This window comes from Mesoplodon bidens (genome assembly GCF_964165515.1).
Source record: "Mesoplodon bidens genome assembly, chromosome: 19".
Classification (NCBI taxonomy): Eukaryota; Metazoa; Chordata; class Mammalia; order Artiodactyla; family Ziphiidae; genus Mesoplodon; species Mesoplodon bidens.
The window spans coordinates 41,313,536-41,328,673 of record NC_138179.1 but is presented as its reverse complement, the minus strand read 5'-3'; the positions used below and the strand labels follow the sequence as shown (position 1 = coordinate 41,328,673).

At 55.4% G+C, this 15,138-nt stretch overlaps 1 protein-coding gene across 2 annotated transcripts in view; it reads left to right on the top strand.

Annotated features, from left to right (window-relative positions):
- Positions 1–15,138, top strand: part of DNAH17 (dynein axonemal heavy chain 17) — a gene marked incomplete at its 5' end in the record, with an annotated part of 111,890 nt that overhangs the window by 78,490 nt on the left and 18,262 nt on the right. For both annotated transcript variants that reach the window (XM_081218821.1, XM_081218820.1), the window contains 14 exons: positions 317–481; positions 2,098–2,193; positions 2,337–2,554; positions 4,915–5,122; positions 5,347–5,462; positions 6,247–6,439; positions 6,726–6,961; positions 7,500–7,622; positions 9,103–9,307; positions 9,896–10,060; positions 10,914–11,054; positions 11,265–11,435; positions 12,994–13,116; positions 13,691–13,884. In XM_081218821.1, the coding sequence (XP_081074947.1) occupies positions 317–481; positions 2,098–2,193; positions 2,337–2,554; positions 4,915–5,122; positions 5,347–5,462; positions 6,247–6,439; positions 6,726–6,961; positions 7,500–7,622; positions 9,103–9,307; positions 9,896–10,060; positions 10,914–11,054; positions 11,265–11,435; positions 12,994–13,116; positions 13,691–13,884 (2,354 nt within the window). The remainder of the gene's footprint in view (positions 1–316; positions 482–2,097; positions 2,194–2,336; positions 2,555–4,914; positions 5,123–5,346; positions 5,463–6,246; positions 6,440–6,725; positions 6,962–7,499; positions 7,623–9,102; positions 9,308–9,895; positions 10,061–10,913; positions 11,055–11,264; positions 11,436–12,993; positions 13,117–13,690; positions 13,885–15,138) is intronic.

Sequence of the window (15,138 nt, the reverse complement as noted above, 5' to 3'; positions counted from 1 at the left end):
CCAGCCTCCCCAGAACTCCTCAGCACCCTGCCTCTGCTGACATTGTTTTTATCCGGCCACCTTGATTGCCACCCCGTTGAACAACAGGAATGGGTCTTATACTTGCGACCCTGTGTACACAGTCGGTGCTCAGTAAATACTTACCTTGGAGAAGCTGAAAAAGCACTTAGAAATGCGTCACAGGGAGTGGTAAGCAACCGGCAGGCCTGCTGTTCTGCTCGGCCCCGCGGCTCCCATGGCCACCAGCCCGGCCGAGTAGGGGGCAGCGTGTGGTGGCCGGGGCCCCAGCCTGCCTGTCTCTTACATCCTCCTCTAGGTGGATGATTTAAAAGCCAAGCTGGCAATTCAGGAGACTGAGCTCAAGCAGAAAAACGAGAATGCGGACAAGCTGATCCACGTGGTGGGTGTGGAAACAGAGAAAGTCAGCAAAGAGAAAGCCATTGCTGATGAGGAAGAAATCAAGGTGGAGGTCATCAACAAGGTGGGCAGACGGGCAGCAGCATGTGGCTCTGCTTAGCTGGGCCCCTTCCCCTGGTGGCCAGTATCTCCTATGGGCCTGGGCAAACCAGCAGGAACCCCACAGGGAGGACATCTCTCCCAAGCGCAGGGCCCCCAGCTAGGCAGAGGGCTGCCCTCCCAGGCCCCAGCAGTGGCATCTCCTGAGCTGGTAAGAAATGCGGGTTCCCAGGCCCCAGCTCTGCTGAATCGGGTCTACATCTTAGTGAGATGCCGGTGGCCTGTGAGCATGTTAAGGCTTAAGAAGCCTTCCTCGGAGCCCTGGTCCTCAGATTTGCTACACCTGGAGCCCCGAGATGTTCCAGTGCCACTGGCCCTGTGGGCTCCACGCTGAAGGTTCATGTGCTTGGGTTGATTTCTCATCGCCTTTTCCTGCGTGCCTTTTTTGTCATTAGTCATGCACCTGTGTGAGTGTCTAAATTAAGAGTCCCAGTAATTGTCTGCTGTCTCTTGAGAGGGAGGACAGCAGCAAGTCATTTCTTTGCCTGAGACGGCCTCCTTCCAAGGCCAACAGGAGGGGGACCTGAGCCCTTCCCTTCCCACCAGAGCTGGAGTGCGGCCGGTCCCGGGCCAGGTGGGGTAGCCAGGAGCCCTGCTCCATCCCTCGTTGTAACCTGCATGACCACAGCCCTGTTAGGGTGGTTGGCAATGCACCCGAGGTCTCAAAATTAGCAAGTGACATAGTCAGGATCCAAGCCAGGACCCACACCTGCACCCTGAACTCAGGGACCTGCCATCTGATACTCACATGCAGCTGTTAACATCTGGGTGCCCACCCCTCTCCAACCCCTGATCCAGAAATGGCCCAATCAGGCATGCTCCAGGGAAGCCTGGAGCTTCCCAGCACCACTGGCCAAGTCCGTGCCTTCCATGCCCCGTTCCCTGAGCCGTGTCCCACACGTCCCTAATGTAAGGTACGGAATGGGCTTCTCCAGGAGGTTTTCTGCAGAGAGACCCTCTTCTTTCTCTCCTCCTCCCTCCTTGCCCAGCAAAAGCTCCCAGCCCCGGCTGGCTTCTTCATCTCTGTTGTCACGCAGATGCTACTCCTGATTGATAGGTACCAAGCTTCTCCCGGTCTCTCTGCCTGGTGCCTGAAGGCTCAGAGGGGTTCTTCCTGAGCCAAAGAGCGAATGCATGCATGAATGAATGAATGCGTGCATGCGTGAATGAAGATGTTCTCACTTTAAGGGGAGAATGGGCTGTACCTCTGAAATGGTCCATCCTGGAGGGATGACACAGTGGCACCAAGAAATAAGGCCTCAAAGCCAGGGAGTGGCCTGTGTGGCCCCAGGTTTCCCCTCTGGTCCTGGAAGCTGGAGCCAAGAGAAGGAACGGTTCCCCTCCCTGAATCCCAGGTCAGCTGACACCCAGCTCCTTCTAACCTGAGTGTTTTGGGGCAAAGGAGGCAGGGCGGGGAAAAGCGGGCTTCACACGGTGACCCAGCAAGCGAGAGTGAAGGGCGACTCCCCTCCTCCCCCCTCCTCATCCCTCCTTGCCCCTCACACCGCCCAGGGCCCCCCCTTCACACACGCCACCCAGACGGACCCCTGCATCCATCTTTCCCATCTGTCTTCCTTCCAGAATGTTGCTGAGAAACAAAAAGCTTGTGAAACAGACCTGGCCAAGGCAGAGCCGGCCCTACTGGCCGCGCAGGAGGCCCTTGACACTCTGAATAAGGTGAGGGCAGGAGGGGGAAGAAACGGGGATCACGACACCTGAGAAGAGAGGAAGAGAGGAGACGCCGTGGGGTCATCACCGGGGGCCTCCTGGTCCTGCTCGGGGCTAAATCCCCGTTCTAGTCTGTCCGTCTGTCTTTGCAGAACAACCTGACAGAGCTGAAGTCCTTCGGGTCCCCCCCAGACGCCGTGGTCAATGTCACAGCCGCCGTGATGATTCTGACTGCACCCGGGGGCAAGATCCCCAAGGACAAGAGCTGGAAAGCTGCGAAAATCATGATGGGCAAAGTGGACACCTTCCTGGACTCCTTGAAAAAGTTTGACAAGGAGCACATCCCCGAGACCTGCCTGAAAGCATTTAAGTGAGTTGGGGCTCGGCTGCCCACTTGGGGTCAGCTCAGTCCTCATCCTGTTGGGAGCACGTCACGTCCAGGCACTGTGTGGTCCCGAATCTTCTCCCGCCTGCCCCTGGCCCCATACCGCATGGTCCCAAGGGAAGTCTATGCTTGCTGGAGTGGGCAGGGTCTTGGGCGGCACAGGGTCTTGGGTGGCACAGAGTGAGGTGTGACCCCCAAAGACAGCAGGCAGCAGTCTGGGCGAATCTGCCTGCCCCTGAGCTGCCCAGGCGTCAAGGTGAAGCATGATGCCAAGTTTGCGGGGAGCCTCATCACCCTCTGTCTCCCCAGCCTCGCTTGGGGGGTGGGGGGTGAGCTGATCCCTTAAATGGGGGGAGGCCAGGGGTGGATCAGTGGGTGGGGTCGGAGTGGGGGCTTAGGTGGCCTGCCCACCCCCTTGGTGGTGCCGTGTGCAGGGATCATGCACAGGACCCTGCTTTTGCTCCAACACCTCAGAAGAGGCAGTTGGGTTTTAGCTTTTTTGTATCTTTTTGTTCATAATTGGCTCCAACTGTGCATGCATGTAGTATTTTTAGTCCCTTATAGCTTCTTTGTATTTTGCTGCTTGAGGAGATATTTTTCCAGGTACAAGCACTCCAGCAAAGGGTCCTAGTGGGACTTGGGAAGGGTGTACAAGGGGGACCTCCACGTTTTGCCCCATAAATCCAATGCGCTAGCATTGGTGAGCACTGCACTTGTGAACACTCTTTGCCTGGCCATCCCCTGGCAACCCGATTTCAGGGCCGACCTGACCCCAGCTGAGAAAGGGAGCCCCTCGCATGACCCCAGGTGAGACTCCAACCTCTCTCAGCTCCATCTGTTGAGGAAGAGGGCTGGACGATCGAAAAACATTTGATGACTAAGGAGTAGTTTAAAGTTTAAGAAAAGACAAGAAAAACACAGGCACACCTCCAGGGAGCGGCCTGTGTCAACATTTGGCCTATTTCCTTTCAGTACTTTTTCTCAAGTTTTTTTCCCCTGTAGTTGAAAGAATACTGTGTATATGCAATTATCTGCTCTGCTTTTTATCTTTTACTTAACATCATGGGGGAAAAAAGACTTTTCCCTATGTTGTCAAAACACTTGATCAGCTTGATTTTTTTGCTGCAGATGAACCGTAATTTACTTACTATACCTGTGTTGCTGAGGGTTTAGGCTGTCTCCGTTTCTGCTGTCATAAATAACGCCATGATAAATGTCTTCTCCTTGTCACCCACCAAACTTCTCAACTGCCACCTCCCCATGCTGTCTGGAGTGTGCTTAAAAGACGCAGACCCATTGTACTCTTTGCCTAAATGAAGCATAAAATATGCCAGAGTGAGGAGGTGATGGGCCGTGTTCCCCACCTAAATTCAAATCACACTTCAATTATTATTTTGAATTGTCCATTTAGAATTCTTCCTGCAGATAGCTCAGTCTGTTGTGCTCAATGACGTTGCCATTATTTTAAAAACTCTAGTTAAGATGCTCTAGTTTCTAGAGCATCTTAACTGCATCTACGGGCATTTTTCCTCATCCCTCTTGTACAATAACATCGTCACCCCTTTTTTTTTTTTTAACATCACCTCTTGTAAGTCTCATCCTTAGAGCCTTAGCCTCACTGGTGATCCCTGAAAACTGGGCACTGAGCTGAGGGGACGCAGAAGTGGCCCATTGTGTGTGGGGGGTGCGGGGGAGCGGGGGTGGCCTCTGGGGCAGCCTGGCTCCGTGTGAATTCCCGCACTGCCCAGTCCAAGCTGTGTCACCTTGGGAGAGACACTCAGCCTCTCTGGGCCTGTTGCCCAGAGTCAGATGGCGTGACGACACGTGCCAGAGCAGGGGCGGCTCCAGGACCTGACATATGGGCAGGGCTCAGAAAAGCACCTGACACGCGGCCCCTGATGTGAGAACTTGGTGAAGAAACCCTGGTTCCGACACTTCCTGTCAGCGTTACTCTGGGCAAGTTGCTGACCCCCCCGAACCCCAGGCTTCTTGCCTAGGACTGGAGTCGTTGCAGAATGAAAATGAGACCAGCCATATAAAGCAGCAGGAACAGAGAGATTAAAAAAAAACACAGGTTTTCTTCCATCATCTAGAATATAGGACTTGAAATCACTACTTCCATTGCCCTTCACCTTCCAAATTCTACTGCAGAGGCCAGAATTCTGGGTTTCATTCTTTTCTTTCTTCTTCTTTCTATAATCACTAAGATACAAAAAAACGAAGTTAAATGTGCTCCCGGTCCTGTTGCTGGTAACGGGGACCAGAGCCGCAGACGGATGCGGAGCTGGAGGCGGGACGGGGGTGGCGGGAGGTCTGTGTCCTCAGCACCCGCTGTCCTGCTCCAGGCCCTACCAAGGCAACCCGACGTTCGACCCCGAGTTCATCCGCTCCAAGTCCACGGCCGCCGCGGGCCTGTGCTCCTGGTGCATCAACATCGTCCGCTTCTACGAGGTCTACTGCGACGTGGCCCCCAAGAGGCAGGCCCTGGAGGAGGCCAACGCGGAGCTGGCCGAGGCGCAGGAGAAGCTCTCCCGCATCAAAAGCAAGATCGCTGTGAGTGCCGTCGGCAGGCGTGGCTGGTCCATGTCTCCGTTTGAGAGGGGTCGGCACAGCTGCTGCCATGAATTATGGAGCAGGGCAAGAGCACACGGGCCAATGTGGGGGCCTGATCGCCCCGGAGGCTGCCGGCGTCGGCCGTGTTCCCGGCCCTCCCGGGAGGAGAGCTGGGAATGCCCAGCGTTGCCCGATTTCAGGGCCTGTCTGTCTTGTTCCTTCAGGAGCTCAACGCCAACCTGAGCAACTTGACGTCAGCATTTGAAAAAGCGACAGCCGAGAAAATCAAGTGTCAGCAAGAGGCTGATGCCACCAGTAGTGTGATCTCGCTGGCTAACAGGTGCCTTACTCCCTCCGAGGGACCCCTGCCGTCCTCAGACACCACCCCCCGAAAGGGATGAGCCCACAGAATGGCCTTTCGGGGGGGATACGCCCCAGGTGGAGGCAGCAAGGCCCTCAGCCCCCACTTTCTGAGCACAAAGTGATAAGATAAACCCTGGGTAGACCCCCAGGCTGCGTGCCTGGCCTCCCGTGGGATGTGGACTCACCTCTACCAAGGTAAAGTGGTCTTTTGGTCCCTGGCAAGGAAGGCTGCTTGGAGGATGCTAAAGCCAGACCTCAGGCTAATCAAGCACAAACCTGTCAACACTCTCAGACTCCTGGTGTGCCATTTAGGGTCAGGGACCAGCCCTCGAGCCGGTGGCCTGAGAAGCATGAGGCACACCCTGGAGTCCCCACTCCACACAGGGCCAGGTGGCTGCCTCCGGACTTCCCGCTGCCCAAAGCACGTGCTCAGTGGTGTCCAGGCAGCAGCCTTGGCACATGGGTGATGTGGTCAGATAGCGTCAGCATCCACATGACGTTGGCACCTTGGGGAAGGGAAACTCGGCGTTCCCAGCCGCCTCCAGAAAGCATTAGTTTTGCTTCCCTCAAGCATTTATTGCCCAAAACTTCCCCCAAAGCATGTTTTTTCCTGAACCGCTGAGCAGGGTAAGGATTTGAAACTGGAAGGTCCCTGGCGTGTTAAAGGTGGAGGCGCGCCTTTCCTGGTCCTCCAGTCCATCCTCTCTCCCACCCGACACACATGCTTCTCTTTTGCCCACTGACCCCTGTCCCCATCTCAGGCTGGTAGGAGGATTAGCGTCAGAAAACATCCGCTGGGCCGAATCGGTGGAGAACTTCAAAAGCCAGGGGGTCACACTGTGTGGGGACGTCCTGCTGATTTCCGCCTTCGTCTCCTACGTGGGCTACTTCACCAAGAAATATCGAAATGAGCTAATGGAGAGGTTTTGGATCCCTTATATAAAGCAGTTAAAGGTAGGAGGTCCTGTCGCATTCATCACTCAGCACCTTTGGGGAGGTCCCCGGCAGGGCAGCCCCAGCCAGATGGCACCTTTGTTCCTGCGATGGGGGCTCCAGCCACTCAGGATATAGACGGTGGCCCTGCGAGGCCGACGCTGACATCCCTTCTGGCCGGGCTCCAAGCTGGTCCTCAGGGCGATGCGAATGGCTGTCTTCCCCGACGCAGCCTGGCGGCCCACGTGGTGCCCGGAGAGCCACTTTCAGCTGAGCGGTGAGTAAGGCCACGTCGCCCCCTCGGCAGGTCCCCATCCCGATCACAGAAGGTCTGGATCCCTTGAGCCTGCTGACCGATGATGCAGACGTGGCCACTTGGAACAACCAGGGGCTCCCCAGCGACCGCATGTCCACAGAGAATGCCACCATCCTGTGCAACACGGAGCGCTGGCCCCTCTTCGTGGACGCCCAGCTGCAGGGCATCAAGTGGATCAAAAACAAATATGGCAGCAAGCTGAAGGCCATCTGCCTGGGACAGAAGAGGTGCTTGGCCGTGGCGGGTGGGATAGGGGCTCCAGAGGTGGCGACCGGCCAGGCCACGGTGCTGGGAAGTCCACCTGGGGCCTTTCATACTCGCTAAATGGATGGATGGGTCTTTGAAAACAAACACTGACCCACAAGTGGATTTTTTTAGTACTTGGCCCTGGGCAACAGCACTGGCAGTAAAGAATTACACTCGGGGCTCCTCTCTCCCCTGTTCCCTGCCGCTCCTGCTGGGGGACAGCACTGGCCTCGACTCCTGCTTGCGTTGGTCCTGCCTGGTCATTTGCCAGCTGGGAGGCTGCGGGCGGTCATCTTCCCATCTCTCATCGTCATAGATGAGAAGCAATGGCCGTGACACAGCTGCATGGGGAGCCTGGGGGTGATTGATGCAGAAGCCCTGAGCTCCTCTCGGGAAGGAGGCGTTTGGGAGAGGAATGAGCTCTTGGCCCCTCGGTCACCTCTCTCGGTCCCTCTGGGGCAGGCAATTGCGCCGTCACCGGGCCCCAGGGCGTTCACGGCCCCTGTGCTGTGCCCACAGCTACCTGGATATCATCGAGCAGGCCATCTCAGAAGGGGACACCTTGCTCATCGAGAACATTGGCGAGACCGTGGACCCGGTTCTGGACCCTCTGCTAGGCAGGAACACAATCAAAAAGGGAAAGTGAGTGGCAGCATCCACCTCCGCGGGTTCACCCACGTGGTCGTCCTCAGTGGTGAGGTCTGGCCTCTGGACTGAGAGAAAGGGCGGGGCATTTCCTTTCCTGGGAGGCAGGAGGGGCTTCAGCAAAATGCGCGAAGGGACCCCCAGCTCCCAGGGGAGAGACTGGCAACTTTGGGACCACATTCCAATTAGGAAGGAAGACCTACACCAACAGTTTATTAGCGACTGCCTGCAGGTCGCGATCCTTAATTGTCATCTTTTTTTTCCTATTTCCATGCACTTTGCAAATCTTGAGTCTATTTCTTTCTATTCAGGTGAGATTCACATAACATAAAATTAACCAAAAGTGACCGGTTCAGTGGCATTTAGGACATTGGTGCCTGGCTCCTTTCACTGAGTATCTTTTCCAGGTTCATCTGAGCTGTAGCGAGTATCCATACTTCATTCTTTCTTACGGCTGAATAATATTCCATTGTGTGGATCTGCCACATTTTGTTTACCCGTTCATTTATTGATGCATTGAGCTTGTATTACTGTTTTTTCTTTGGCTGCACTGTGTGGCTTATGGGATTTTAGTTCCCCGACCAGGGAACGAACAACCCGGGCCCTTGGCAGTGAGAGTACGGAGTCCTAAACACTGGACCACCAGGGAATTCCCTGTATTGCTTTTCTAATATAAAAAATTAAATCAACTTTAAAAATGTAAAGGTCGGAGTTGATCTGAGCCACCTATAAATGCCGGGGTGCAGGCGGAAGCCCAGAACAGAGGTGACATAAATGTGCTGATGTCCTAGACTCTGAGAAGGGCCTGGCGTGAGTAGTGATACCCAGGGCTGAAGTTAGAGGCCCCCCAAAATGTAAGCTCGGCCAGAAAGGGGAGAGCAGAGTAGGGAGCCGGAGAGAAGCGACCCCCCGAGTGGGTGAGCCGACCCGGGTTCCCACCCTGGCCTCTCATCAGATTCACCTGGGGAGCTCCAGGGATGTCCCGGTGTTCTGAATTGGGGTGTCAATATCTTTCTAATGTTAATGGCTTTGGGGTGGAGCCCAGGCCAGAGTGTTTCTGCAGAGGCTTCCAGATGAATAAGATGTTCAGCCAGGGTCAAGTAAATGCTCCTAAAACATCAGAACAAACCGGCCAGAGAGAGAGCAGGTGCATTTTCTAGAAGGGCCGGTCACAGTCCAGAGAGGGATGGTTGTGGTTGTTTTTTTTTCCCAAGTTTCAGATTATTTATTAATCAGGGTAAACCCCAGCACAATATGCCAAGTGATTTCGTGCATTTAGAGGGGAAATACTTCCCGGTTAAGTGGAAAATTGTGCCGATGGCTTCTGGAAGACCTTTATTCTAAGCAGCTTTATAGTGAAACATTTCGTTGAGAAGTCTGGACCTTCCTCCCGGGCTGGCGGGAAAGGCGGTCTGTCTGTGCTGCCACCCCTTGGTCGCCGGGAGCCCTCCTAACTTCTCCCTCCGCCGACCGCCAGGTTCATTAAGATCGGCGACAAAGAGGTGGAGTACCACCCCAACTTCCGCTTGATCCTGCACACCAAGCACTTCAACCCCCACTACAAGCCCGAGATGCAGGCCCAGTGCACCCTGATCAACTTCCTGGTCACCAGGGACGGGCTCGAGGATCAGCTCTTGGCCGCCGTGGTGGCCAAAGAGCGCCCAGATCTGGAGCAGCTGAAGGTATGTGGAGACAGCAGAAGCAGGGCAGGCAGCTCAGGACAGCAGGGGGCAGGCCACCGGGACCCAGGCGTCTGGCCGCTTTGAAGGTGCCCTGCTTGTCACACTGAGTGTGTTTGGTACGACAGAATGAGTCACTCCTCCTCCCCGCTGCCTCCCGCATCTACTTCTAAATCAAGTGATGGCTTCACTGAAAGAACAGGAGTCACAGCAGTGCCCGGGCTGCCCTAAAGCACTGAACTCCTGCCCCACGAGAATGTCTTTGCCGCCGGCCCCTGTGTACCAGGCCCTTCCTTGGTTGGCTGAGCCATACACATGGGCTCACAGGGGTCCCGGGCCGCACTCATGTCCCATGGTCCCCACGTCCTTGCTGCACAGCTGCCCATGACAAGCAGCTGCAAGGCCCAGGCGCAGGCCCCCTACCCCGCACTGCTTGCGGGCCTCCACTCCGGCCCCTTTCCTCCAGGCTTGCCGTGTTCCTCCCGTTCCAAGTCCCGGGGCCTTGGCCCTGAGCACCCCCAGCCCCCCAGCTGGGGGACCAGGCCGTGCCAGTGACTGATTTCCCTTCCTGGGTCTCTGCCCCTCCTGCAGGCGAACCTCACCAAGTCTCAGAATGAATTTAAGATTGTTTTGAAAGAGCTGGAAGATTCTCTGCTGGCCCGTCTGTCGGCCGCATCGGGGAACTTTCTGGGAGACACAACCTTAGTTGAGAATCTGGAGACCACCAAACACACGGCCAGCGAGATTGAGGAAAAGGTAAAAGACCATCTTGGGGGCTACCCCCTTGCACCCCCAGCCGGAGCACACAGGGGGCATGGGAGCTGGGCAGATGGTCACTGAGAAGAGAAGCCGTAGCCACATGGGGGCCCCTGGGGGCCTGGGGCAGGGTCAAGGGGCATGGATGCCCGCCAGGCACATCTTCATCCATTCATCTGTAGATGGACATTTAAGTTATTTCCATGTCTTGGCTATTGTGAATAGTGCTGCCACGAACATAGGGGTGCACGTATCTTTTTTTTTTTTTTTGCGGTACGCGGGCCTCTCACTGCTGTCTGTGGCCTCTCCCGCTGCGGAGCACAGGCTCCGGACGCGCAGGCTCAGCGGCCATGGCTCACGGGCCCAGCCGCCCCGCGGCATGTGGGATCCCCCCGGACCGGGGCACGAACACGCGTCCCCTGCATCGGCAGGCGGACTCCCAACCACCGCGCCACCAGGGAAGCCCACACGTATCTTTTTGAATTATAGTTTTGTCTGGATATATGCCCAGGAGTGGGATTGCTGAATTAGATGGTAGTTCTATTTTTAGTTTTCTGAGGAACCTCCATACTGTTCTCCATAGTGGCTGCAACCACCAACTTAACATTCCCACCAACAGTGTAGGAGGGTTCCCTTTTCTCCACGCCCTCTCCAGCATTTGTTATTTGTAGACTTTTTAATGAAGGCCATTCTGACTGGTATGAGGTGATATCTCACTGTGGTTTTGCTTTGCATTTCTCTAATTATTAGTGATGTTGAGCGGCTTTTCATGTGCCTGTTGGCCATCTGTATGTCTTCTTTGGAGAAATGTCTACATAGGTCTTCTGCCCATTTTTTGATTGTTTGTTTTGAGGTGCAAGAGGCAAAAATCACAGAAGTTAAAATCAACGAGGCAAGAGAGAACTATCGGCCGGCTGCGGAGAGGGCGTCCCTGCTGTACTTCATCCTGAACGACCTCAACAAGATCAACCCCATCTACCAGTTCTCGCTCAAGGTGCGGCTGCATCCGGGCCCGGGGTCTGGGGCCACTGGGGCTCAGGCTGCAGGTGGGCTTGGGGGGTGGGACCCAGGGCACCAGGTCTGATCAGCACCAGCACCCGGGTCCGAGCGGTGCCCCAGAGCCCGCATGGGCAGCATGGAGCAGCCTCGCAGCCCACCCGCAAAAGCCCCCTGCATTCGGTGACCGCCCCCCACCCCCGACCAGGCCTTCAACGTGGTGTTCGAGAAGGCCATCCAGAAGACCGCCCCCGCCGACGAGGTCAAACAGCGTGTGACCAACCTGACGGACGAGATCACCTACTCCGTGTACATGTACACGGCCCGTGGGCTCTTCGAGCGAGACAGACTCATCTTCCTCGCACAGGTGGCATTTCAGGTAACATCTGGCCTCGATGCCCCATGTGTGGTCCTTGGACCCACAGCACCGGAGCCCCGTGGGGTGAGGTGGGGTGCTGGGGGAGAGTGTGTGTGTGTGTGTGTGTGTGTGTGGTGGGGGGGTTGTTGGAAATGCAGATTCTCAGGCTCCGGCTCAGACCCAGTGGATCCAAACCTGCATTTTTAACAATATGAGGAACACACCTGGGCTCTTGAGCTGGTACCAGGAAAGGTGTCCCAATGGGAGCCATTGAAGGGGAGGTCAGTCATGCCGAGCCGACAGCCCCGCCTTAGCCCGCTGTGGATGGGAAAGAAAGGTACTAATGAGTAAACATCCCCCCTGTTTTTACAGACCTGCTGAAATGTTTAAAGATTCTGGTTCCACTAAATTGATTAAACAGCCTCTCCGCCACTTTGTTTGCACCATGTTATAAGTGTTACTGGGAACACGGATTTCATAGCTAGCTTGGGCATCGATGTCAACCCAGCTTTCCATCCAAACTCCAACTTGGAATTAGGGGTCCAGGTTAAGGAGGTTACTTTTCCATGTGAATCTCTGAGTAACGGGTTCACTGTTTCTCTCCCTGCTAAGAGCACATCAAGATAAGTTTCCTTGATGCTCCCCCTAATTTTCCAGAGTAGAATGTATTCTTTTCAGGCCCAAAGAACTTTTTATTTTACTAAGATAAAAAAAAAAGAGAGAGACCCTGACTCAGGGGAAACTCTCTGTGGAATCTGAGAAAGCAGCTGTGTGAGCTCCTGGCTGGGGAGGTTACAGTGACTGCGGCCCCGGCTCCCCCGCCGTCCATCTGAGATGAGGGGCTGGGCCAGTGGCCCAACAAGCCACTTCAGTGACCAAGACAGGGCCTGCTAGAAGCCCAGAGAGCTTGTGCGCACAAGTGGCAAGGTGACTTCGAATGTGACCAGAAAACGTATATACCCAAAAGAATTGCAAACATGTATTCAAACAAATACATGCATATAAACATTCATGGCAGCATTATTCACAACAGCCAAACGGCAAAAACAACCCAAACGTCCAACAACGGACTGTTGGGTAAACAAGATGTGGTCTCGCCATACACTGGCCCATTATTCGTCCATAAAAAGAATGAAGCCCTGACACACGCTACAACATGGATGAACCTTGAAAACACGCTCAGATGCAAAAGGCCTCATGTTGTATGATGCCATTTACTGGAAATGTCCAGAACAGGCAAATCTGTAGAGACAGAGAGTAGACTGATGGTTGCCTGAGGGTGGGACTGCTGAAGGGTAGGGTCTTTGCCTCTGGGGTGATGAAAAAGCTCTGCACCTGGACAGTGGTGATGGTTGTACAACAGTGTGAACGCACTAAATGCCACTGGATTTCAGACTGTAATAGGGTTAAAATGGTACATTTTTATGCTGTGCGTATTGTACCGCAATTTAAAAACAAACAAGGTGCTGACCAAGCTTTGGGCTGACCCCAAAGGGGGCAGGGCAGTGCTTCCCCTGCAGGCAAGGGGTACGAGCCCCTGTTGTAGGGCAACATCTAAGCGAGCCCCACGGCCCCTCAGGTCTTGTCCCTGAAGAAAGAGCTGAACCCGGTGGAGCTGGATTTCCTTCTGCGGTTCCCGTTCAAGGCCGGGGTCATGTCACCCGTGGACTTCCTGCCGCATCAGGGGTGGGGCGGCATCAAGGTTGGCCTTCAGACTTGAACACTGTGTTCTCTCCCCACCTCGCGGCCTTTCCTGCTCGCCCCGGACACGTTTACAAGGTGCTCCCGGCCGTAACATTCAGTAGAACGAGGAGGCCTCAGAGGTGGGACCAGGCACTGATGGGCTGCCTGCCAGCTCACGGGGACTGTGCTGTCCTACTGGAGCGCAGCAACCTCATCATCACGTCCCTGCAGGCGGCAAGCTGAGCCGCGATGGGCCCCAGGGTGGGTCCAGGGGTCGCCCCTCCGCCGCTTCCCCTCACTTCCAGGAAAATGCAAAGTGTCAAGGCTATTCCTCAGAATCCTGGGGCCCTCACTGCGTCAGTTCAGAAAGATCAGAGGAAGGCGGCCCCCTGGGATGAGCAGGGCCCCTGTTCCAGAGCCCCCGGAGAAGCAGCCAGGAGTCACATCCCTAATCAGATTCCTCCCTCGTCCCAGCCATTCATCCCCAGCAGCTCATCGTTTGAGCGACAGGCCCTATGGTCATGCTTTTCCCGGAGCCCGCGGGGAAGGCGCCCACTGGGATGGGGGAGAGCTGAAAGGCCGTCTGCCCCCAGGCCCTCTCGGAGATGGATGAGTTCAAGAACCTGGACAGCGACATCGAGGGATCCGCCAAACGGTGGAAGAAGCTCGTGGAGTCGGAAGCCCCTGAAAAGGAGATCTTCCCCAAGGAGTGGAAGAACAAAACGGCGCTGCAGAAGCTGTGCATGATGAGGTGCGTGCGGCCCGACCGCATGACCTACGCCATCAAGTGAGTGCCCCCACCCCACCCCACCCCCGCTCCAGACTGGGCCTGGGCCTCAGGGCTGGGGAGTGCGAGCCTCGGCCACATAGTGGATGGGATCCCATCCCACCCACCAATTCCCGTTCTGAGTTCTAGTAGCTCTGGGGTCTCTGAAGGTGGCCAACAGGAACCCCCGCCTCCCCTGACCCTGGCCGAGGAGAGGCACCCCAAGATAAGCGACGGGAAGATAAAACTCCCCGGGTTGGCCACCAAGATTTTAAAAAAGCCTGGGCGCGCTGCCAGTACAGGGGACACGGGTTCGAGCCCTGGTCCGGGAAGATCCCACATGCTGCGGAGCAACTAAGCCCGTGCACCACAACTACTGAGCCTGCACTCTAGAGTCCATGAGCCACAACTACTGAGCCCGCGTGCTGCCACTACTGAAGCCTGCACGCCTAGAGCCCGTGCTCCGCAACAAGAGAGGCCACCGCAATGAGAAGCCCGCGCACCGCAACAAAGAGTAGCCCCCGCTCGCCACAACCAGAGAAAGCCCGCACGTGGCAACAAAGACCCAATGCAGCCATAAATAAATAAATAAATAAAATATTTTTTAAAAAAAATCCTGGGCGCTAATGACCTCCGAGGCCACGACCACGCAGGGTCCTTTAAGGATGCTGTGGGGAGAAAACAGTGGCAGAGCCATCAGCATCCGAGGACGTTCATGGCCTCAGTGGCTGGATTTAGAGTAAATCTTTTATTTTTATGGCTTGTTCGCAAAGAGAACCATTCTGCTTTCGTGAACAATCTCTCTGGATCTGAAACGCCTCCCAGACTGGAAACTTAACCATCGGGTTTCAGCACCCGTTCCTTTCACTCCCCAAAGCACAGAAAGACTTCAGGCATATCAACAGCTGTAACATCTGCACGGCCAGCCCGGGCAGGCCATGGCGTCATGGGGGAGGGAGGGAATGAAACAGGCCCCGTCCTCAGAGGGGCGTCTTGGTTCTCCGTTTGTCCTCGTGGCCTGAAAGCCACCAGATTTCCCAAAAGACGCCCACGTCCATAATAGAATTCCCCTCTAACAAAGCAGAGGCCTGACTCACACCCACTGGTTGTTTACAGACATGTGTTTCTGTTTTGCTTTGTTTTCTCGGGACTGAAGAGGAAAGGGACCACGAGGGGTTCTGGGTGCAGGAGGGGAGCGGGCGGACTGAAGCAAGAAATCACGTCACAAGGGAGAGTCGAGCTGGTCCAGGGAGAAAGCAGGAAGTCATCCGGGAA